The sequence below is a fragment of the Propithecus coquereli genome, unplaced genomic scaffold (genome assembly GCF_000956105.1).
Source record: "Propithecus coquereli isolate 6110/MARCELLA unplaced genomic scaffold, Pcoq_1.0 Scaffold545, whole genome shotgun sequence".
NCBI lineage: Eukaryota > Metazoa > Chordata > Mammalia > Primates > Indriidae > Propithecus > Propithecus coquereli.
The window spans coordinates 1,108,690-1,133,591 of NW_012151341.1; the positions used below are offsets into that span (position 1 = coordinate 1,108,690).

At 39.7% G+C, this 24,902-nt stretch overlaps 1 protein-coding gene across 1 annotated transcript in view; it reads left to right on the forward strand.

The window, feature by feature from the left end:
- POC1B (POC1 centriolar protein B) overlaps positions 1 to 24,902 on the forward strand; it is a 97,998-nt gene that overhangs the window by 18,955 nt on the left and 54,141 nt on the right. Inside the window, exons 3-4 of the mRNA XM_012657559.1 lie at positions 8,016 to 8,187; positions 12,852 to 13,031. Coding sequence (XP_012513013.1) covers positions 8,016 to 8,187; positions 12,852 to 13,031 — 352 coding nt within the window. The remainder of the gene's footprint in view (positions 1 to 8,015; positions 8,188 to 12,851; positions 13,032 to 24,902) is intronic.

The window sequence follows — 24,902 nt, forward strand, 5'->3', positions numbered from 1 at the left end:
TACTTAGCACAATGGGAGCCAGCTTCCTTATTGTGGGGGAGAGTCACAAATACAGAAAGAGGGGGGCAAGAATGCACTCTGTGGTGTTAGTTAGAACTCATGGTTTTTCACATCTACATCTATTGACGTATCTACATAGAGATATAGTTTTCTATTTATAGATAATTTCTTAGTTATGCTTGCTGAGATTTCTATCTTATTTCTTAGCTCTGTTCATTGACACACCACTAGCAGTGAGCAAACATAGTGCCCAGATCTTGGTTTCTAAGTACTAGTCTCCACTAAAATAAATCAGAGCTTTCTAGGGGAAAAGGACCATTCCAGGTCTGGGGTAAGAAAAGTACATCTTAGAACATCTTATAATTCTAGAAAGTAAGGAATGCTTGAATGACGGAAACATAGAATAAAGACACAGAAACCATCTTTAAGAGGCTTTCACTCACCAAACCTGGAACAATTTGAGAGTTGAAATAAATAATGAGAGTTATGGATTGTAACCCATTGAATAAAATAACCTGAGTCCTCACTGATATACATAAGTGAATAAATAAATAGATAAGTGGAGGAAAAGGGATAGTTCTTCCTTATAATAATAAATTTAAAAATATTAATTCATTAACTAATGAACTAAACATTTATTAGTAAATTATGGAAAGAATGATGAGCTGGAGAATTATCAAAGGAGGCTAAAATTAGTGTGTGACAGTTTGGTGAGGAAGAGGATATTTATATAGTCTTAAAGTATCTCCCTACTAGTTAATTATTAATTAAAAAGGGGAAAAATACTAACTTTACATAATAGAAATCATCTAAACCAAGCGATCAAAGTCAATACTACCAATATGAGAACAAAAGACATCATGTGCTCCCTATTATGATGCATCGCTAAGGGTACAACATAACTTTTGTGATATTCCTGCCAAAAATATATATTCTGATTGTAGTCATGAGAAGGCATTAAAAAAAAAAAATTAAGGAACATGCTACCAAAATAACAGGCCTGCGGTCTTCAAGAATACCGAAGTCAATAAAAACAAAAGCAGCCTAGGAACTCTTCCTAATTTACAGGAGACTAAGGACACATGGCAGTTAATGCAATGCATATGCTGGACTGGGGAAAATAGTTGTAATTGACAAAATATAGATATGAACTGTGGATAAAATAATAACATACAGTTGTCCCTCAATATCTATGGGGGATTGGTTCTACAACCCCTGAAGATACCAAAATCCCTGGGTGCTCAAGTTCCTTCAATAAGATGGTGTAGTACTTGCATATAGTCTATGTACATCTTCCCATATACTTTAAATCATCTCTAGATTTTTTATAATACCTAATGCAATATAAATTCCAGGTAAGTAGTTGTGATTGTTTAGGGAATAATGACAAGAAACAAAGTCTGTATATGTTCAGTATAGACACTTTTTTTTCTGAAATATTTCTGATCTGTGGTTGGTTGAATCACAGATGCAGAACCCACGGCTATGGAGGGCAGACTGTATATTAAATAGTACTGTTTAATTTCCTGACTTTGTTAATTATACTGTGATTTATGTAAGTGAATGTTCTTGTTCTTAGGAAGTGTACACTGAAGTATTAGTACTTAGTAGTAAAGAGGCATTATGTTTCTAACTTTGTTTCAAATAGTTAAGAAAAAATATGCATATGTAAAAGTATTTATATAGAGAGAGAAAATGATAAAGCAAATAAACAAAATATAAACAAAGGCAAAATCTAGGGTAGAGAATATATGGGCGTTTCTTGTGCTACCTTATAATTTTTCCATAAGCTTAAAATTATAAAAATAAAAACTTGCCAAAAAAAGAATAAGGCAGCTCTATGTATTAACAAAACATGATCTCCAACATATATCATACTAAGTGGAGGGAGGTGGAGAGGCAAAATGCAGAACAGTATGTATAATATACTACCATTTGTATAAAAAATACATGAAGATAGACATTTGTATTCCCTAGAAAATGGTAAAGCTGGTTGCATTTAGGAAGGGGAACCAGGTGGCCAAAGACTGGAAGGAGGTTTAGTTAAATCTCCCTTTGTAATATTAGCATTCTGTGTCACGTACAGGTACTACCAATTGAAAAGATACATAAGATAATTTATAAGAAACACAAAAGTGGAGGCAGTCAGCACCATTTCTTTTCAGAAAGTAGTATTCTTGGCAGAGGAAACCTCTAGGTAACTGTAGTTGATTTTGGTTAAATCAATGACTGAGAGAGCTTGGGTTGACTCAAGGAAGTTATTGGTACTTAAGGTGACATAAAAACTGTTTGCTTTTTGGACATTACGGAGAGCAAACATGTTTTCCATTAGTGTGTTCTTGGTTGTCACCTCCAGAGACAAAGCACTGACCTAGGTAAGCATAGGCTTTGTTCTTTCTTACGTCCTAACAAGGATTTCTTGAAACAATGGACAAATTGTTACAGAATATAAATGTTTTTAAAATTCGTAGATTTACTAGTTAAACCTTTTCTTTTTAACTTCCTCCCTTTGACATTTTATCTCAAAATAAACCAGTTGGATAATGAATAGTACAAACTCTGACATTTTAAATTATGCGGTAATGTTTATGTAGGGTGTGTTTCAATGGAAATGTATGAAAGCAAATTCCACGTTGACACAGTACACATTGACTATAATAATCAAATACCTTTTATTATCATGGTATTAGGTTTTGGTGGGACAATTCTTTCCTAAGAAAGAAGGTTAAGGAGAGGAAAAGTCACTGTTGGTTTTCATAATTTTTAATAAGAATGCATTCATGAAGTTTTTATAGATTATTAGTCTTTTTTTTTTTCTGTTTTCCTAAAGCTTAGAAGAAAATATAGTATACCTTGAGCCATACTGTTGTAATTGGAACATCTCTCCCATAATCAGCAAACCTCCAAAATGCTATCTCACCCTGGGTTAGGCTGTCCCTGTCCCTGAAGCCATTTGTTCATCTTACTCTCTTGAGTTGCTTCTCTTTAGCAGGTTTCATGCTGATATACAGATGGGCCCCAACTTAACAATGGTTCAACTTATAATTTTTTAACTTTACAATGGGTTTATCAGGATGTAACCCCATCAAGAATTGAGCAGCTGTATAGCAAGTGTTGATTTAATGTGGGTATGTAACCATCAACTCTAAATTTTTTTTTTTTTTAGCCCCCTCTGTGTATAATACAGGTATTATGGGGATGAACATGGAGAATAAACTGTGATGTTTAATCTGGTTAGGGGGCTTTTTACCTCTTCCAAGGGCAAAATTTGTGAAGACTCAAGCCCTGTGTCACCTTGTCAGTTAAGCTTCTCATTCTCATCCCCCTAACTCTCCCCAGTTAATTGTCGCTGTACCATGATCCTATAATACCATTTTTCTGGCCCTTATCATATCGACTGTTAGGGACCCTGTAAACCTTAAATGAGTTAGGGAATGATAAAATATATATGTGCGTGTGTGTGTGTGTGTATGTATATATATGGGAGGGAGTTAATATATAAATCTTACACATTATATTTTTATATAAATATGTATATATGTATATAAACCTTATACATTATATTTATATGTTAACTCCCTCTCATTTTCACCTCAACTCACGCCATTCTGGCTTTGATCCCACCATTTCCCTGAAGCAATTCTTGTTGCCAAACCAACATTTGGTCCTTGGTCCTCCGCCAGCTTTGTGAACATACCACCTGCGCAGTGGCACAGGGCCCCATGCTTACTTTAACACTGAGCTATCACTGTCTTGAAATTCTTTATCATTTTTCTACAAGGGCCTCACATTTACGTGTTTTACTGGGCATGGCAAATTATGTAGCAGGTCCTGATAAGGCCTGGGCTTACTCAATTTCTTCAAAGCATTTCACAGTTTGTCACTCTCTTGGAATACTTCTCGTCTCCCTGGACACCACTATTTCCTTTTGCCCTCCTTCTTTATGGCTCCTTCCTTTGCTCTTCCTTGTCTGAAGGATAAGTACTTTCACCCTCTTCTTTTTTATGTCCTCACTTCCTGAGCGAGTCAATCCAGTTTACAGTCTTTTCTTTTTTTTTCTTTTTTCTTTTTTATATTCTCTGTACTTCAATGGATGCAAACAGTTTACAATCTTTAAGGCTTTCTCTAGGCTACTAAGAGTAACAACAACAACAAAAAAAACCTTTAGCAATAATAGCTACAATTATGGGGCAGGCTTAAATTACAAGTATTATTTCATTTAATACTTTTAATACCTTATTGTGCTGATGAAGTGTCCCAGGCACAGAGAGGTTGAGTAACTTGCCCAGGGGCACACAGTAGTAAGTGACAGCCTGGATTTGAACCTAGGGAGTCTAATTCTACAGTTTGTTCTTTTAACCACTACACTGCACAGTCAAAACCTCTCCTTGGGCTCCAGGTGTGTATGTCCATCTCCCTACTTGACATTTCCATTTGTGTGTCTAATTGGCATCTCAAATTTACTGTGTCCAAAAAAGAACTTTTGATTTCTACTCCACCCTCCATTACTCCAAACCTCCTTCTCATCTGGTCTTTCCCATCTCATTAAATGGCACTAAGATTCATTTAGGTACCCAGGTCAAAGCCTGGCACCTTTGCTTCTTCTCTTTTTCACTCCCTCACATCTATCTAATCATTAGTAAGCCTCATAGGCTCTGCAATTGTGATGTGTCTTGATTTTAGCCCTTTCTCTCATTCCATGGCCTCCAGCCTCGTCCAGACCATTGCCTTCTCCTGACTAGATTATTGCAATATCCTCCTAATTGATTTCCTTCTTCAGTTCTGTCCCCTGTCTCTTGCATATTCTCCCCACAGCAGCTAAAATATTAATAATGTTTTTTGACCTTTTTCTAAATGTTTTATTGAAATATAGATGTGTACCCAAAAAATGCACAAATCATAATAGTACAACTTGGTGAATTTTCACAATGTGATATGCCCGTGTAACGAACACCCAGAGCAAGAAATAGAACATTACCAGCATTTCCGGAGGTTTCCCTTGTGCTCCCTTCCAGCCTTTGTCCTCCTTCCCTGCCATCCAGATAATCTCTGTGCTTACTTCTAACTTCATAGATTAGTTTTTCTTCTTCTTAAGCTTCATATAAGTGAAATTTAATTACAGAGGAGATATATAGCATGAATATATCATGATTTATGTATCCACTTTACTTTGATGGATAGGTGGGTTTCTAGTTTTAGTAAATTTTAAATAGTGCTGCCACAAATGTTACTGTACGTGTCTTTTGCTAAACATAGTAAGAATTTCTGTTGGGTATGTACCTAGGAGCAGAATTGCTGGGTTAAATAATAAGTGTATATTTGGCTTCAATAGATATTTCAAAAAATATTTTCAAAGTGGTTATAACCACCAGTATTATATGAGAGTTTCAGTTGTTCCATATCCTCACCAAGGTTTGGTATTAATTGTCTTTTTCATCATAATCATTCTGATGAGGGTGTAGAGATACCTCATTGTGATTTTAATTTGCATTTTCCTGGTGACTCATGGAATTGAGCACCTTTTCTTATGTTTGTTGGCCATTTGGATATCCTCTTTCATAGAGTATCTATTTAGGTCCTTTGCCTACTTTCCAATTGGGTATTGTGCCTTTTTCTTATTGATTTTTAGGATTCTTTATAGATTCTGTATATGCACACTTCGTTATCTGTTGGAAATATGTATTGTAAATATCTTCTCTGCCACTCTGTGGCTTGCTTCTTCACTTGGTTAGTGGTATCTCTCAATGAACGTAATTTCTTAATGTTACTATAGTACAGATTGTCATTCTTTTCTTTATGGATAGTAATTTTCATTGTCTTTTAAAGCAATCTTTGCCTACTCCAAGGTCATGAAGATAGTCTGTATTCTCTTCTAAAAATTTATTGTTTTACTTATCACATTTAGATCTACATTCTAAATGTAGTGGAATTAACTTTTGTATATTGTATAAAGTGTAGGAGTCAAGATTCATTGTTTTTCCTTATGAATATCCAGTTGACCCAACACAATTTTTTGAAAAGACCATCCATTCCTCATTATGAGAGTGATAATTTTCTTAAACCGGATCATGAGATTCCACCTGCTCAAAACCCTACAAAGATTTCCCTTTGCAGTTAGAATAAAATATACACGTCTCACCATGGCCCCTCATCTGATCTCTGCCTCCTTCTCAGCTTCCCTCCTACTGGTCTCTTTCTCTCTTCTTTACTGTGGAAACATTGCCCTTCTTGCCATTCCTCAGTTTTCCAAGGGCATTATTGTCTTATGCACCCCACTGCATGAGACATTACTGTCTTATGCACATGGGTTTCCTTCTGCCCAGAGTGTTCTTTCTCCATATTTTAGCCTGGATCACTCCTCATTTCACTCAGCTCTCTGTTCAAATGTCCCTTCCTTAGAATGGACCGCCTAATCACTCCATCTAAGATTAATGAGTTAATAATATCTGAAAGTCTTCTGTAGTGTACGATATTATTAATGATGTTTTCCCTACTATACTGTGATTCTTTGAGGGAAGGGATTGCATCTTACTTGCTTTTGTATATCCTGTTTGCAGCATAATGCATAGAACTGAAATAGGATCCTAAGTGTGCATATGGTAATTCATTGTCTTCCCTATTCTGTCTCCATTAGCCCAAAATAATTCAGACCTTAATAGAAGTATTTAATAATTTGGACGAGCTATGGTAGAACATCGACTTTCTATACGTTTTTAAAAAGGAGGTGATAACCAGCATTATAGCTGAAAATTTGTGAACTCACTTTAACTGTTTTATGTGGAAATAATGCATAGGCTAAGTCCAAATGAATTTCACACGTTGGCAAAAGAACTTAGAAGATTTCAGTGACTATATAGCCAGGACCTATTTCTCTTCTAACAGTGATGCTAATTGTATTTCAAGTTTATAAAGTTGCGTTATTTTCTAAGCATTCTACAATCTAGACTTAGTGGTTCTCATTGACCTAGTTTCTGTTATTGGGGCTATTTCTGGAGCTACATGCATGTAATATTTAATAAAATTTATTTTTCAGGTAAGAGTTAAAAATCTTTCATTTGCTTGTTTGTTCATTCGTTGCCAAGGCATTTATTTCCACCATTGATTGCATCTGTTTTCCTTCTCTTAAAGCCTTAACCTAATGTCTGACACACATGATTCTTTTATTAATCAGCATATGTCATAAAATTACAGAGCAGAAAGAGATTTTTAAGATCAGCTCATCCATCTATAAAAGTATTACTGGATCAATTGATAAATTTAGAATAGAGTTGGTAAAATTTAGTATCTATGGTAAATTTCCTGTAGCTAATAACTCTGCTATGCGTGTGTAAGAGAATATCCTTTTTCTTAGGAAAAACACACTGAAGTATTGAGGTATAAAGGTGCCATGATTTATACAACTTCTAAATGGTTCAGGAAATAGAAGTGTGCGTGTGTGTGCACGTGTTTTCACATACAGAGAAAGAGGAGCACAGGGCAAATGATAAAGCAAATGAGGCAAAATATTAACAGATGGATTTGGGTAAAGGGTACATTAACATTATTTGGGTTACTCTTGTAGCTTTTCTGTAAATGTGAAATTATTTCCACATAAACAGTTTAAAAAATTATCTCATCCAGCCCTCTTAGGAAAAACATTCAGTCTACATGACACAGAGGTTAAGTAACTTTCCCAGTCACCCAGAGAGTTAGAGACAGATCTGACTCAGTCCAGTGTGCTCTCTGTTACACTGTGTTGCCGCCTTCTAGCAAATAAATAGTTACTGAGCTCTAGTTGAACACAGGGGCTGGTAATCCTGCTGTGTGGTTACATAGGACATAGCCAGCCTTGCATGTTAGTGATGTAGTTTTGAGGATCTTTAAAAAATATTTTTGCTTTTGCCTGTCAGCCTTAGAACCTCCAGCCCGTCTGGTTACCTGGATGCCTTGTTATTAGATTTGCTGCCCATTGTAATGAGACATGCATACGTTTACGTTTTAACAAACAGTGGTTTTGTTCTTTTATTTCTTGATAGCTACTGCTTCTTGGGACACCTTTCTCATGCTATGGAATTTCAAGCCACAAGCTAGAGCTTACAGATATGTGGGTCACAAGGATGTAGTAACCAGCGTGCAGTTTTCTCCACATGGAAACTTATTGGCATCTGCCTCACGAGACAGAACCGTTAGACTCTGGATTCCTGATAAGTAAGAGAAACAAAGAAACACTTGCTATGCTTTGGATCTAGAAATGTGAACAAAAGCTGGAGCCTGACTGCTCCTCTGGTACTTCTTGGGAATGCCCAAACTCCCCAGTTACCTCCCTACACTATATGAGTCTCAGTCACATGCGAGGTATACTGTCCTTGATACATAATCAAACTATTTTGTACAATTTGTTTCCTCATCTTTAACCTGTAATTATATCTTCTTTCTGAAAACTATTTCTAGACATGGAAATATGTCTTAAATTTATTGGGAGGGTACAGTAGTAGTAGTTATCAATTTCTTTGTAAATCTGATACAAGCTTTAGATTACCTCCCCAGAAAGATACACATCAACTTGTAAAACCCAAAATTTATAGTTTATTAACCTGCTGACACCCATTTATGGATCCTTTAGGGGCCCTTGGATCCCTATTCAGAAAACCTCTGTGCCAGAACTGTTCTTTGATTTTTATCATTCATTATTGGGCTCTAGAATTTTCTTGTTAAAGAAAATTTCTGACAAAAGTATAAATCATTGCATTTGTGTAAGGTCATATCCTGTTATAATAAATCTCTCTATAACAGGCTTTTCAACCCCTAGCCAATAGCTCATCTATTGTAAACAATTATCTTCATGATTCTTTTTAAGTTTTTAAGCTCTTGAGTGTGTAACTTTTCAAACATACATGAAAATAGAATGAATAGCATAACTGCCCCCATTTACCCATCAACCGGCTTTGACGGTTATCAGTGTCCCGCCCATCTTGTTTTGTCTATTTCAGCCCCTCCCAACACACACCCCTTTTTTTCCTGGAGTATTTTTAGAAGAAATCCCACACATCATATCATCCCCCCACCCCCGGTTGAGGGAAGCTCACGGGGCATTCCCCCACCAGTGGACACTTCTTTCTGCCACCACCCAAGGAAAACTCCATGTTGAGAAACCCAGATATTATTCTGATGATAGCAAATACTACTAAAGAGAAGTGACATGTTATAATGATAATGTGGATGGCAGTATAGAGGGGAAGTATATAAGGAAGAAGAGACTGGTTTGGGGTCCAAGGGAAATGTGTTCCCAAATCCTTAACTTTGAGAATTTAGAATTTGTGTTTTTGCTGTCTTCACAGCATAGCTTCAGTCTCTCATTACTAGTTCAAGGGAATCTCAGTGAACAAACCATATAAGGGTAGATGAGCTAAAAGCACACTGCATCATTAATTTGTCCTAGCTAATCTAAGTACAGTGATTAAGCTTGTGTAGATGTCTCTGATTTCTCTTCCTAATCATGTCACAGTGGGGCCAGAGCAATGGTGGATTATGGCAATGGGAAGGAAGCTATCTATTGCTGCCTTACAATCCCCAAAACTCAGTACCTTAGTGCAAAAACTATCGTGTCTCACAATTTTGTGTGTTTTCTGGAGGGTTATTCTGTCCTGCTCGTGTTGGCTGAGATTACTAACACAACTTCATTGAGCTGGCCGCTGGGCTGGATGGGGCCGATGCCTTCCTCACATGCCTGGGGCCTTGGTGCAGGCTGTTGGCTGGGGCACCTTAGTTCTCCCTGTGCTCCCTCTCCAGCAGGACTTTCTTATAGAGTGACAAGTGGGTTCCAGGAGAATGAAGGTAGAAGCTGCTAGACCTTTTAAAGGCTAGGCCTGAAACTTGCTATCATCTCCGCTGCACTCCGTTGGTCCAAATAATGTCACAACACCAGCCCAGATTCAAAGTGGGGAGAAGTAAACATGCTCCACCTCCAGTAGAGAGGAGCAGCATGCATGCACAGGGATGAGAGGAGTGCCGGCAGCGTATCTGCAGACAGACTCACAGCTGGTGACTGGGAGGCTAAGAAAGAGTAGGTAGGAGCAAGTGTGAAAGCAGGTCTGACCTGGGGTTCATCACAATGGGCAGTCAAGAGAATTTGGCTGAACAGATAGGTAAATATGTGGAAGGCAGAGAGAGCGCCTATATTAAAGTCAGATGAGGAAATAGAAACTAGTTAAGCGCCAGCACAACAAAGGCACTCCGATGGTGGTTTTTTAAATGCTTCCTGCTGAGACAGGATGCAGTGGTTAGGCCAGCCGAGAGGAGGGTCTTTCAGAAAGCAAGCAAGCAGAATAGCCTGCTGGAGTGTGGGGTCAGAACCACATTTCAGGGCAGATTTTTACGATGCTGACTGGCCGTCGCTTGGCTTCCCAGTCATTGCAGATGCCAAGTCTTTTCTTTGTTTTCTCTAGGCCCTATGCTTGAATTCAGGCCACATTATACTCCTGACTTCTCGTAGAAATCTCCCCAGAGACTTCACTGAATTAGTCCCTGCATGCTCCCTCCTAATTTTTATTTAATGTTTATTTCAGTTATTTCTGACATAATATTATATATGAGGGGATAGAGATTTATGATAAAGTCACCTTTGCCTCCTACAGGCCACAGGAAGGCTAAGCCAGGTTTGATCTAAGAACGTTTAAGTATTGACTCTTTCTAGTGGAATTCAATGAAATGTATTGAGCTCTTTTTATGTGCCTGGCATTGTGCTAGATGCTTGTCTTAAAGAGATAAAGAAATTATCATTCCTGTCTTCAAAAAACTTACTGCTTAATAGGAGAGAAACAGGTTTATTTTTTTAAAGTCACTGTATAATGTAGTAAGCAAAATAGCTGTAGCACGTAAGGAGTGAATAAGCTTGTCTGGCTTGGTCAAGGAGGTCTGGGGATGGGGGAAATGGTCCAAACTGAGAAAGTGCAAAGGCAGAGGTGTGTTTGAAGCACCATAACTGTGCCGAGTACAAAGTTCAGTGTCGTGGCAGGATGTTTCGCCAGAGAGCTTGGGCGTTGTGCTTTCTGTTGGAGGACAGCCAGTGACACGTCTACACTGGGATTTATGTGCTTGGAGTTACACTCGTAGCAAGATAATAAGCACAGAATGTTGGTGAACGGAAGGGATAAAAGATTAGAGCAGGGAGACCAGTTAAGAGGCTTTCGCAATAACCTAGGTGAAGGATGTGGAGGATATATCCAGCTTAAGGCAAGCAGAGCAGGGATAGAAAGAAGAGGAGGAACCCAGAGATATTTAGGAAGTGAGGACGACCTGTGGATGTGGTTTGTTGACTTGCTGGATGTGGGAGGAGAGGAAGGGGGAGGAGTCGAGGCGACTTCCAGGCTTCTGGCTTGGAGATAAGCAGATGTTGCTCGGACCAACCAAGGTAGCCAAACACAGGATGAGGTGCCGGCCTATGGGAGGCCAGTGTGAACATTTGAAAATCTGATACGGATATATTATTTCAGACTAAATACTGTTGCCTGATCTTTTTCAGGCAGTTATGGCAGTTTTCCCCATGAGGCATCAGTAGTATAAATGTAACTTTCTCAATGGGAAAATTGCTAATTCCTAGATATAGTATGAGGTAAAAGTGCCTGGGCAATACTGGCACAAGGTAGGGTTTCCCATATATCACCTCGGGAAATGCTACTTGTGCCGGTGTTCCCAAACTGCCCCTGACCTGGCCAGCCCCACTCTGGGCCTCTCCCACCCCCTGCTGCCCTACTTGCTTCCCCCCTCCTCCCCCACGGCCACCTGGCTCCCACCTCAGGGCTCTGTCCTCACTTCCTCTTTCCAAGACACTCCTTTCTTCAAGCCTCACTCCCTCCCTCCTTTACATCTCTGCTCCAAGGCCACCCTTTCTGTGAAGCGGTCCCTGGACACCCTGTTTAAAACTGCAGCCCCTTCCAGCCCAGCTGTTTATCTCCATAGCGCTTACACCATCTGACCTACCGTATCTACTTTCCTATTGTTTACTGTCTGACTCTCTAGAATGTAAGAGCAGGGCCTTGACTATTTTGCTGACTGCTGTTACACATTTGCTGAATGAATGAATGAATATACCCTCAGTCAAACACTGTCTAGCCTACTTCTGACTATTTTTTCTACTTCTCAAATGCCTCACATTATTTTCTCTCTTTTTATCCTCTTTTTTTCCACTAGCCAAGGGGAAAAAAAGGCATCTGAAATTTCAAGGTGTTGAAAAGTGATGTATGTTGTTACCATTTATTCTTTGTTTTGCTTGTGAGTGTGAGATTGGTCCTACAGGGGAAGCAAGGCCTTAGATACATACCGGGGGTCTTATTTCTCGTTACCGGGGGGATGGAAACAACATGGGAATGGGAAAGTCAGATCACCTTGAGACATTCTGTATAGAGACAAATGGCATAAAGGACTTCTTCCCAACCCAGACTATCAGTCCATGCAACTTCCATGTGACCCCAATCTGAAAATAGCCTTGGTGCTGTTGATTTAATAATCTTAGCTTTTTCTAGGTTGTAACTTCTTTAAACTATACACTGCCATTTCTAGAGGAACAACAGAAACTTAAAATGCATGCTAGAGATTTGTTCAAAGTACTATTTTCCTAGCTTCACATTAAAACAGAATGCATTTCAGGGTGGGGACAACCATGGTCTTTCTTGTTAAGTATCGGTTGTGACTTTAATGAACAAAGTGATATGAAGCACTGTTGACCAAGGGTACAGTACAATGTAGCCTTTTCATACATTTGTTAGGTTCTATACCAGTTAACCCATTTTATATGCTTTAAAGTCTGTATAAGGATAAAATATTGATTATAATTAAATCAAATGTGGTATAAATATTAAACTGTTTATTTCCAGGAGAGAGAAATCCTCAGAATTTAAAGCTCATACAGCTCCAGTTCGAAGTGTGGACTTTTCAGCTGACGGCCAGTTTTTAGCTACGGCTTCTGAAGACAAATCTATCAAAGTATGGAACATGTATCGCCAGCGCTTTTTATATTCCTTGTACAGACACACACACTGGGTACGCTGTGCCAAGTAAGTGCAAAAAATTTCATAATAAGATTTCCATATTTTTTTTTTTGCTGCTGTAGTCCATGTTTTCCCTCCCAACCTCCAGAAAAGGGAATTGAGAGCATATTCATTCATTCATTCATTTGTCAGATACTTAGTGTGTGACGGCTGTGTGCCGAGAACAGTAGTGAGCAAAATAGTGAAGACCCCCGCTCCTACATTCTAGAGAGTCAGACAGTAAACAATAGGAAAGTAGATACGGTAGGTCAGATGGTGTAAGTGCTATGGAGAAAAACAGCCAGGGGAAGGAAGGGGCTGGAAGGGGCTGCGGTTTTAAACAGGGTGTCCAGGGACTGCCTCACAGAAAGGGTGGCTTTGGAGCAGAGATGTAAAGGAGGGAGGGAGGGAGGCTTGAAGAAATTCGGGAAAGAAGTGTCTTGGAGAGAGGAAGTGAGGACAGAGCCCTAAGGTGAGGGCTTGGTGGCTGTGTAGGGGAAAGCAAGGAGGGCAGCAGGGGGTGGGAGAGGCCCAGAGTGAGGCTGTCCGGGGCAGGGGCGGCACTGACGTATGCCCTGGGTGGGAGGAGATGCTGCTGCAGCGTGCTCGTCTCTCTGTCCTGCACTTTCCTGCGATCGCTCCAACTGCTGCGTGAAGAATACACTGTCAAAGTGGGGCCAGAGGCGGGGAGATGTCGTTAGGAGGCCGATGCAATGCAAGGCCCGGCTTGGACCAAGGTGGTGCCAGTGGAAATTGCGAGAAGCAACTAGATTCTGGATGGAGTTTGAAGTTACGACCTGCAGTACCTGCTGTCACATCAGATGTGACAGAGAAAGAGGAGTCGGGAGGACTCTGGCAGCAGTCTGTTGGTAGACGAGTGCTAATGTAGGCGTCATTATTACCTGTCAGCTAACATCACAGAGCCCTTCCTATTCATGAGAAACGGTGCCAAAACACACACAGTGCATCAGAACTGCCCAGGACAGAAGGGTGGTTTTATTCCTCCCATTTGGCAGATGAGGAAACCGAGTTTCAGAGAGGTGAAGTGAGGACTCATCTAGTTGAAAGTGACTGAAACTGAAATTCTTTTTCTCCCCTCCACGTGGTTAATTGGCTGATGTGTTCGGAGCGGGGAGGGGACACCAGGACCAGGGACTCCAGTACCGTCAGGTCTGTCTCTGTATCTCGTCTCGGAGCTTCTCTACATGCTGGCTTTGTTCTCTCACCCGTGCCGGTGTGAGGTCATGCCCGCTCCAGGCCTCAATCCTCGTAGCTTGGTGACAGGAGGGGAAGAGCTTCTCTCTCCCAGCTCCAGTTAGAAAAGTGCCAGGGGTGACTGGACCCGCTGGGGTCCTGGGCCCCTCCCTTTGCCCAGCGGTGAAATACTGTGGCTGCCTCAGTGTGGGTCGGGGGCCTGGCTGAAACCAGGTAACCTGGCCAGGGAGGAGGGGCCACCCCAAGCTTATGTTCTAGGCCTGGGGAAAGAGCACAGTTCTCACAGGAAGGGGGCGTGGCACAGACATGGTCACTAGGGAAAAACTGGGACCCCTGTGGCCACCATACTCTGTGCCTGCTGTGTGAAATAACAAGCCAGGCGTCCCCAGCTAGGCTGTGGTGGAGTGGCAGTTGCAGCCAGTTCTCTCTGCCTTGCCTTGTAGCCCACACTCTTCACTATAGTTATGTTCTCAGTGGGACATTATTCCTCAGGAGGTGCTGATCATAACCTGTGGTAATGAGCATAAGACGAATACAAAAAGATCTCACTTTTAGTCAGTAGCTTTTTTTTTTCTCTTAAAGCTCTCAGCCACCTCTTGGCTCTGGCCATCTCAGTATTATTTCTATATTTGCCATATAGCTGTGTGGTGAAAAACACAGACCTTGGCCCTAAATATGCAGGTTAGTATCCCAACCCGGCCACTTGTCAGCTGTGTGGCCTTTGGGAAAGTCACATAACTTCTCAGTGCCTCAGTTTTTTTACCTATAAAATTAGGATCATGATAGTAGTAACCGGCCACATAGGTTGTTATGGTATTTAAATAAGTAAATACCGAGGAAGCGCTTAGAGTAGTGCCTCCCACATGGTAATCACTGTGTAAATCTTAGTAATCATCTTCATCACCATCATTGGATATCTCATTCTTACTAAATTTTTAAAGATAGCGTGTAACTTGAGTTGATAATTTTTTAGGCTAAACTTAATTTAACAACCTAGAATCTCCTTAGGTGGGATAATTTTTTTCCACCTTGAGGTCCCGAGAGGCTGGTCAAATCATTTGTGTTTATTTATAAAATGATGTTGTCAATAAGAAGAGGAGGCAGAGAACAGACAGAGGTACAGGCAGCTGGGTCAGGTACTGGGAAGGGTTATTTTGCCCCCACTAGGAGCCAACTGTGGGTATGTTTGGCAAAAGAAACATATCTGTCATCAGGGAGCTCAACAATAAGCAAAAACATCGAATGCTGATTTAGCTAAGCAAAACAGAATACTCTATTTACACTCCAGCTAAAAATAATAAGGTAATTTATCCAGTGTGAACGACGTGCTTCTGTTTCCTTCCACAAAGAATGAAGATAGTTTAAAACTCTCACACCTACATATACATCAGTCATGGAGGGAAGGAGCAGATAAGTCTATCTAGAATCATGTAACCTGAGTATCCTGCAGCTGAGGTATGAGTGCAATGACGGTGGTTGACACAGTTTTCATTTTCTAATAACAAGAAGGAATACTGTCATATTTTCCATGCAAGAGAAAATCTTTCCTAGAATTAAATTCTAGGGGGTATTTTATTCATTGCCCTTGTATTGAATCATCTATATAGAATATAAATGTTAAAAAAGGAAGGTAACACTAATGTAAGACAGAAGAATTTATAAAAAGTCACCAATAATGTAAAATTTTGGTCTTCAAAATATGTCTTTCATAGTATAGCCCCTGCTGTGTGCCACATATCTGTATTAAGTACATAGAGACGAATAGAGTCTTGGCCTCAGGGAGCCTGTAGTTCAATGGGAAAAAATAGATACTAAATAATTATAAAATGGTGTACGCTATTGAGAAACTGATACACAAGGTGATACACAAGTAAATGAGTGAGGCATTGAACTAGATTTGTGTCAGGAAAAATCAAGACAGACATTCCAGCCTGTTAAATTAAGTTTAGCCTACAGCTGCCTCCTTGCATATTTTAAGTCTGGCCTGAAAGTTTCTCCCTCTATAGTGATGGCTAACCTAACTGGATGTGTAAACAGTCTGTAACCTTCCCCTGCAGCGATCGCGAGTTTCCGCCAGGCACAGATGGCCAACTGTTCAAACGCTGAGCTGTGACCAATCAGGCTGTTTCCGTACCTCACTTCTGTTTTCTGTGCATCACTTTCCTTTTTCTGTCCCTACATCCTCTCCGACCATGCTGTAGAGCCGGAGTCTCTCTAAACCTATTCTGGTTCAGGGACTGCCGAATTTGCAAATTGTTCTTTGCTCAATTAAACTCGGTTTAAACTTAATTTGTCTAAAGTTTTTCTTTTAACAAGGCCCAGATCTGAGGAAAGGGAAGTGGAAAAGGAGGCAGCAGGCATGTTTGTCAGATGGGAGGAGGGTGGGCAAGCTGTTTGAAGGAGGGAATCAGAAAGAGGGAAGCTCCGTGGCCTGAGAGAACAGTGTGCCCTGGGAACGTCCATTCTTCAGCTGTGGTCAGAACCCGGGAAGTGGAGTGGGACAAGGTGATGTTCACATGCGTGCCTGCTCCACGGCGTTACCCTTGAGCAGGTCAGTTCCCTGCTCTCAGCCTCCGTGGAAAGTGAGGGTAACGAGGCATCTCTCAGTGCACCACTGTGACGATGAGAAAATACAAGTTTGTGGTGTTCAGGATTGCGTGGTGCTGGAAGACTGCTTCTCCCCCAGCTGAGTTCCAGTTAGGGAGAAACTCTGGAGTTGGGGAGAAGCCACTGAACATGTGCTTCTCCCTTATCAATTCGAGAGGAGAAAGCAATGGTGGAATTCTGCATTTCTGTCCGCCTAGCGCCGATTCCCTGTTTTCTGGTAGCGGTGCTCGAATTTCCCCTGAGGAGCGAGTATTCCTCCTCCATCCCTCTGTCTGTCACGTACTAGAGTGGCCCCATCTCCAATTCCAGCAGCAGGCATTCAGGTCAGGCATAGCATGGCCCTCTATACCTCACGCTTTTCCTCTCGGATTGCTGCATCTAAGCTTGTTTAACCCTGTAACTGCTGAGGGACGCTGTGGGCAAAAAACTGACCTGAAAATGATGTTGATTCAGAAGAGAGCAGAGCTGTGAGGGAAAGACAGGATGAATTGTTTAATCACATGGTCTGGTTTCTGGACACAGCCATACCTGAAAGTATCAGAATGTGTGTATGTGTGTGTGTGTGTGTGTGTGTGTGTGTGTGTGTGTGAGGGAGAGAGAGAGAGAGAAGAGGGAGGGAGGGAGGGAGGGAGAGGTGAGCCTTAAAAAATTCCTTTTTGCTTTTTTTTTTTCTAAAAAAAGATGCTTTCCATAGGAAGTGATACTGGAGCAGAGTTTTAGAAGAGGGAGGGAGGGAGGGAGGGAGGGAGAGAGAGGTGAGCCTTAAAAAATTCCCTTTTGCTTTTTTTTTTTCTAAAAAAAGATGCTTTCCATAGGAAGTGATACTGGAGCAGAGTTTTAGAAAAATGAGATCTTCGTATCTAGTCAAGACACCTGTTTTATCTCCATCTTCAACACCACTGCCTTAGGGTTTTAGCATTGTTGGCCATTGTGGAGACTTTCACAAAAATCTCTTAAATATCCTGACTGCAGATTCCCTTCATCCCTGCTTTTGTACAAAGCAAATCTGGTCATGCTATTCCTCAGCAGCTCCTTGCCCTGGCACGTATGCTCTGCCTTCCTGTTACAACCTGTCTTTCTTTTGTCACTTTCGCCATTCACCTTATTGCAGCCACACAAGTTTCCTCAAGCCCGAGTGGTCTGTTTTGTTCTGTGCCTTCACACATGGTGCCTTCCACGCCTGGACTGCGCCTGCTTCCACCCTTCCTTCACAGTCCTGCTCTGTCTCTTTTCCTCCAAGAAATGTTTCTGACTCTCCCAGGCCAAGCTTATTGTGGTCGCTTTATGCTACTACATTGCCCTGTTAAGGAAGTTTGTCAGCTCAGTCCTCTCTTCCCTATTAGACTTTGAGTTACTAGCATTTTATTTGTGTTATATTCTCTTGCCAGGCACTGTTCTGTATTCTGTGGATAAGGCAGAAAGTAAAACAGACAAAACGCCTGTTCTCGTGGAATTTACTGAAGGGAGACAGACGACAAATATATTAGTGATAAATGGTCTAGAGAAAAACAATGTAGGGGAAGAAGATGGAGAATTATGGGGCTGGGAGGTGCACTTTTACAGATAGAAGTCATAGAAAACATTAGCTACCGGGTGACATTAGAGGTGTCAGGAGAGAGTATTCTAGGTAGAGTCACATATGGTGTGAGAAGCACTGAAAAGTGCTAGTTACAGGGTGGGGAAGAGTCAGGAGTTGTACAAAAATGTGGTTGAATGAATCAGTGAAAGGTTGGTGAGCAGGGTTAGGTTGACCTCTAATGCACAGGTAACTTTGGTGGGAGTTTTCATGAGTTTCTTCAGGGAAGAGTCATTTTTGGAATCTGTTGTAGCAAATCCAGGAGTACTGTACATTCATGTTTTGCATGGAGATGTTTATGTGGCTTCACTACTTTCTTTTGTCCATTTTGGTTGACTTTTGTTCAGATTGACAAATTGCTTACTCAGCACAATCAATCTTAATGGAATGCCTGTATCTTTCTGATACCTTAGGGTTGTGAGGGATTTTTTTTTTTTTTAATCAGTTGTTTTCTTACTGTTTGGAGTGAGTGATTCATGTGAAACTCTGCAGAGGCCTCCCTGGAGGAATATTCTTTGATATAAATAATTTGGTTAAATTTATGAATACGGATTTCATCTTCTTGGCAAACTTTTCATGCCACACAGCAATCCCCAGACTTTTTGGTACCAGGGACCAGTTTCATGGAAGATAATTTTTCCATGGACCAGGGAATGGGGGAAGGCGGAGCTCAGGCAGTGATGTGAGTGATGGGGCATGGCTATAAATACAGATGAAGCTTCACTCACTTACCCACTGCTCACCTCCTGCTTTGCGGCCCGGTTCCTAACAGGCCACAGACCAGTGCTGGTTCATGGCCTGGGGCTTGGGGACCGCAGCTATACCACATGCTTACAGATTATTTCTCATACATTTATTATAATCTTTCTTCTTGGCTCATAGAGCAAGAGAGTTTTTGACCATCCACGCCCAGCTTCCCGGAGTGTTTGTGCATCTTCCAGTGAGAACTTAGCCTTGTCGAGGTCATCCTAATCCAGGACGTCCAAAGGTCTATAGGACTAGAAGTCCCATTTTCACTTTATACCCAGAGGTCAGAAAGCTCAGGGGGAACTGAGTCATGTTCAGTAAATTTAGGGGAGCCTGAAACATAAACCAGCTGCCAGTTTACTTATTTATAATGACAATGCTAACTGCCAAAGAGTCTAGAACATTTGCATTCCTTAATCAGGGCCTTCTTCCTTTGCCAACAAAGTCGGAATATAAACAGAAGGCTGCTCAGTGAGTCCTAGAACTAAAGTAAGGGGAGTTTGTTGAAAAAAATTGAAGTAGTTGGCTCTGAAAATCTCTGCCTTTTAAGTGCCTTTTAGTCCATTTAAATTTATGTAACTTGTCCTGTGATTGGATTTAAGTCTACATCTTATTGTTTTCTATTTGTTTCATTTGTTTGTTGTTTCTTTATCCTACTTTTCTTTTGGATTAATCAAATATTTCTTTGTATTCCATTTTATCTCCTCTGTTGTCTTTTTAACTTTACTCTTTGTCTAATTTTTTTGGTTTAGTGGTAACCTCTAGAGGTTACAGTATGTATCCTTGACTTATCACAGTCTACTCTTGAATTAACTTTATGCCATTTTATGTATAATGTTAGAACTTACAAAAATCTATCTCTGTTTACCCACTTTTTGACAGTTTTACTTCTACACATGATATAAGTTCATAATACATTAAGCAGCCAATTTTCTTCTAAAACAAATAAGAAACAAAAAAGTCTTTTTATATTTACCTCCATATTTGCTAGTTCCAGCACTCTTTATTCATTTGTGTAGATCAAAATTTCCATTTGGTATCATGTCTCTTCAGCCTAAAAAACTTCAATTACCATTTCTTATAGTGCGGGTCTCCTGGTGATGGATGACTTCTCTCAGCTTTTTGTTTATCCTTTGTAAAGGATACTTTTGCTGAGAGGTAGAATTATAGGTTGATGGGTAATTTTTCTTTCAGTACTTTAAAGATGTCATTTGCTGCAGTCTGAATGTTTGTGTGCCCCTCAAAATTCATATGTTGAAACTCTGACCTCAAAGGTGATGGTATTTAGAGATGAGACCTTTGGAAGGTGATTATATCCTGAGGACTCTCATGAATGGGACTCATGCCCTTATAGAAGAGGCCCCAGAGAGACCTTTGCCTTTTCTACCATGTGAGGACACAGCAAGAAGATGCCATCTATGAACTAGGAAACAGGTCCTCACCAGGTACCAAATCTGCCAGCGCCTTGACTTCTCAGCCTCTAGAACTGTGAGAAATAAATTCCTGTTGTTTATAAGCTACCCAGTGTGTGATATTTTGTTAAAGCAGGGCAAATGGACTAAGACATAATTCCATTGTCTTCTGATTTGCATTGTTTTTTATGTGAAGCCGGCAGTTGTTTTAATATTATTATCCTATATATAATGTATCCTTTTTTCTCTGCTACTCTAAGATTTTTGTTTTGTCTTGTTTTGTTTTTAGCAATTTGACCCTGATGGGCCTACATATGGTTTTATATATTTTTCTTATATTTTTCTGAACTGCTTGGATCTATGTATTGATATTTTTTATTATATTTGGAAAAATTTTTGTCTTTTATTTGTATATTTTTCTTACCTAATTCCTTTCTCATCTCTTTTTGAGACTCCAAATTTATGTTTGACCGTATAATATTGTCCCAACAGTGTATTGAGGCTTTATCCATTTTTTAAAAACTTTTTTTCTCTCTATGCTTCGTTCATATAGTTTTTATTGGCCCATCCTCAAGTTCACTGGTCTTTTCTTCTGCAGAGTCCAATCTGCAGTTAAGCTTATCCCCTTCTCTGGTGAGATTCCCCATTTGTTTGCTCATGGTGCCCATCTTTTCCTTTAAATCCTTGAACATATTTATAACTGTTTTACAGTCTTTGTCTGCTAATTCTAATATCTATGCCATATCTGGATCAAATTTTTCTGCTTCTTTATATGTCCTGTGATTTTATTGCATGCCCAAACATTGCTAAATGTTTGAGAGTACGGATATGCTATCATTTTATAAAGAGTGCTGAGTTTTGTTCTGGTAAGAAATTAAATTTCTGCTGATCCAGCTAGATTCTGTTGAGGCTTGGATTTAGCCTGTGTAGGATAGATGTAGAGTAGTCTTTACTCACGGGCTATAATACTAATGGCCTTTCCAGGGTTTCGGTGGAATGCCTAGAGTGTTCAGCAAAGTCTAGTCAGAACTTAAACATCTCTCAGTATTATGTAACCTCTGTAATCTGTGTTCAGCTCACAACCTCCCAGTAGTTGTTCTCTGCCAAGCCTTGTTGCCCTGTGCATGAGCAACTTTATATTTGACCAAAGACTTGAGGAGACTCTTAGACAGAATTTGGGAGGTTTCTGCTCTTCATAGCTCCTCCCTCATACCCTGTCGTCAAAATTTCAGTTGTTTAGCAGCTTCGAATTCTGACTTCTGTTTCCTCTGCTCAGTGAGACTGCTATTGTCTCCTTGGGCTCTACTTTCTTGTACCATGGTTTAGAAAGTATTCCCAGGCTACAACCTGGTATGGATTTTATGCTCTTTTTACGTGCTTCCCATCTCTCAAGATTCACAACCCTGTGCTATCTCTTGCCCAGTGCCTAAAAACAGTTGCTTCAGATATCTTGCCCAGTTGTATGTATGTTTGTGGTAGGAGAGTAAGTCTGATAATGGTTACTCTCCTATTGCTGGAATTGGAAGTTCTGTGAAAGGAATTAGTGAAACCTGACAAGCCAGTTTCAAAATGCTCATGAATGCAATAAATAAGCAATAGTAGCCAAGAAAGAATTGACAAGATAATTAGAAGAAACTTGTCTGATCAGCCTTCAAAACATAGTTGGAACTATAGTAATTAAAATAGTACAGGATTAGGAAAATAGGTCATAGAAAGCCCAGAAGCAGACCCACGTATATACGGGAACTTGTGATAAAGGTAGCATTTCCAATCAGTGGGGAAATATATGGACTTTTTTTTTTTTTTTTTTGATAGAGACAGAATATTGCTCTGTTGCCCATGTTGAAGTGCAGTGGCTTGATCATAGTACACTGCTGACTCCAACTCCTGGGCTCAAGCAATCCTCCCACCTCAGCTTGCTGAGTAGTTGGAACTGCAGGCGAGTACCACCATGCCTGGCTAACTTTTTTATTTTTTGTAGAAATGGGATCTCACTATGTTGCCCAGGATGGTCTCGAACTGCTGGCCTCAAGTGATCTTTCTGCCTCAGCCTCCCAAAGGGATTATAGGTGTGAGCCACTGCATCCAGCAGTGTATGGACTATTTAACATGTGGTTCAGATTTTTATTTGGAAAAAATATAAAGTTAGATCTTTATTTTATACCATACATTTAAAAAAAAACTGTAGATAAATTAAACAACTAAACAATAAAAATAATCCAAGTGGCACTTCTCTTCCAGGGCATAGACAATGTATTTAAATAAATGTATAGGATCAGCACAGCAATTATTTCTCCTTTTAGTATTTGAATTTTAAATGTATGCCATGGACTTAGGTAATTAAAATTCTTTGTCTGCCTCTGTGCCCAGTACTTACTATAAGCTTGTTCCTGGAGCCCAGACTTATTCCATGTGTTACAGAAATGGTGCCCATTAATATAAGGGGAGATGAACAGCTGAATTCTCTGTACTCATTGTTTATGACTATGTATCTTACTTTACAGAAATATTTTTAAGGTATGCCATATATTGGGAAATATATTCATGCTTTTAAAATATAAGTTAGTTTTCTCAGGTCTCATGATCAGCAAAAAAATAAAAAGGAAAAATATAGATTACTATAGTTTTTATTTTATTTTTTTTTATTTTTATAGAGACAGGGTCTTGCTATGTTGTCCAGGCTGGTCTTGAACTCCTGACCTCAAGCAATCCTCCTGCCTTGGCCTCCCAATTGTTGAGATTATAGGCATGAGCCACTGTGCCCAGCAGTATAGTATTTTTAGAGATCAATTTGCAAAATATATCAGGAGTCTTCGTTATAGTGATTCCACAACTGAAAATTTATCTGAAATACTCTTTTGCATTCAAAGGAAAAAGCTTTGTATTCAAAGATATTGCTTTGAGTAAAATTTATAATAATCAGAAATTGGAAATAACCAATTTTTCCAAATAAAGAAAACTTATTAAATGTATTTAGATTATTATGTAGCCATTAAAAAGGGAGTATATGCAAGTTATGACATGAAAACATCTTTACATGGGGGAAATTCAAAACTCATGATTTTAGTATAAAAGACCTACACATGAACAAACGGTTACATACCTATCATACACAAAATATTAAGTGTGATTGTGTTTGGGTGATAGGATTCTAGACTTCTAAATTTTTCTGTATTTCCCAATTTTTAAACATAATTTTTCTTTAATGATGAATAAAGAAAACATCATTCTAAATATATGTGTAGGTAAGAAATGTTGTCTCTTTAGCTGCAAAAGAATTTTTCTAAAAGTTAAAATTATTATAGCCCTAAATTTCTAAAAATAATGTATATTGTGAGATAACTTATGTTTATAGTGTTCTCAGTCAAAAACAAGTAGCGGCTAATGTAGAAAACTTTTCTAACATTATTGCTTTTTGAGCATTAATTTTAGAGGGAAAATCTGCCTTTAATTCTCAATTGTTGGTAGGGTTCCAAGTGATCTTTTGATCATCTGCAGTATAAAGATTTTTTTATCATGGTAAAATATATATAACATAAAATTTACCATTTTAACCATTTTTATGTATACAGTTCTGTGGCATTAAGTACATTCACATTGTTGTGCAACAAATTGCAAAGATTTTTATCAGGTCTCATTGGTTATATATGATATTAAGTTAGACCCAATTCCCCCAGAAGTTTGTTTTTTATTATTATTATTTTGGTTTTTTTGTTCCCTAAATATTTACTGAGGACCTACTCAATGCCAGGCATTGTGTCTGAGGATAGAACACTAAATGGGACAGATGTGGTTTCTCTCTCCTTGGAGCTTACATTCTTTTAGGGAAGCAAACATAGACCACTTAGTCATAAGTGAGATGTTAACTGTGAATGTGGGCTGGCTACTCTAAGAACACATCCTGGGGTGCTGACCTAGTTAGGGCGCAGTGTTTAGGAAGGCTTTTCCTGAGGAAGTGACATAGAAGCAGAGAACGTGAAGGATGTGTAAAATCCTTCTACATATTTAAAGCTAGGTAAAGAGTAGGGGGCAGTGTTTGAAGCACAGGGAACAGCATGTGAGGAAAAACATAAGGCAAGAGCAAAGACCTAAGAGAAGATGGGGATGGTGCCCAGGAGAGGAGAGTGATGGAAGACTGGGGGCACTGGTCAGCATGTCAGGCTTCTCTTCAAGGGAAACGTGAAACCACCAAAAGGTTTTAAGCAGAAGAATGACCCAATTTGATTTAAGATTTAAAGATCACTTTTAGGCCGGGCGTGGTGGCTCACGCCTGTAATCCTAGCACTCAGGGAGGCTGACTCAGAGGATTGCTTGAGGCCAGGAGTTGAAGACAAGCCTGAG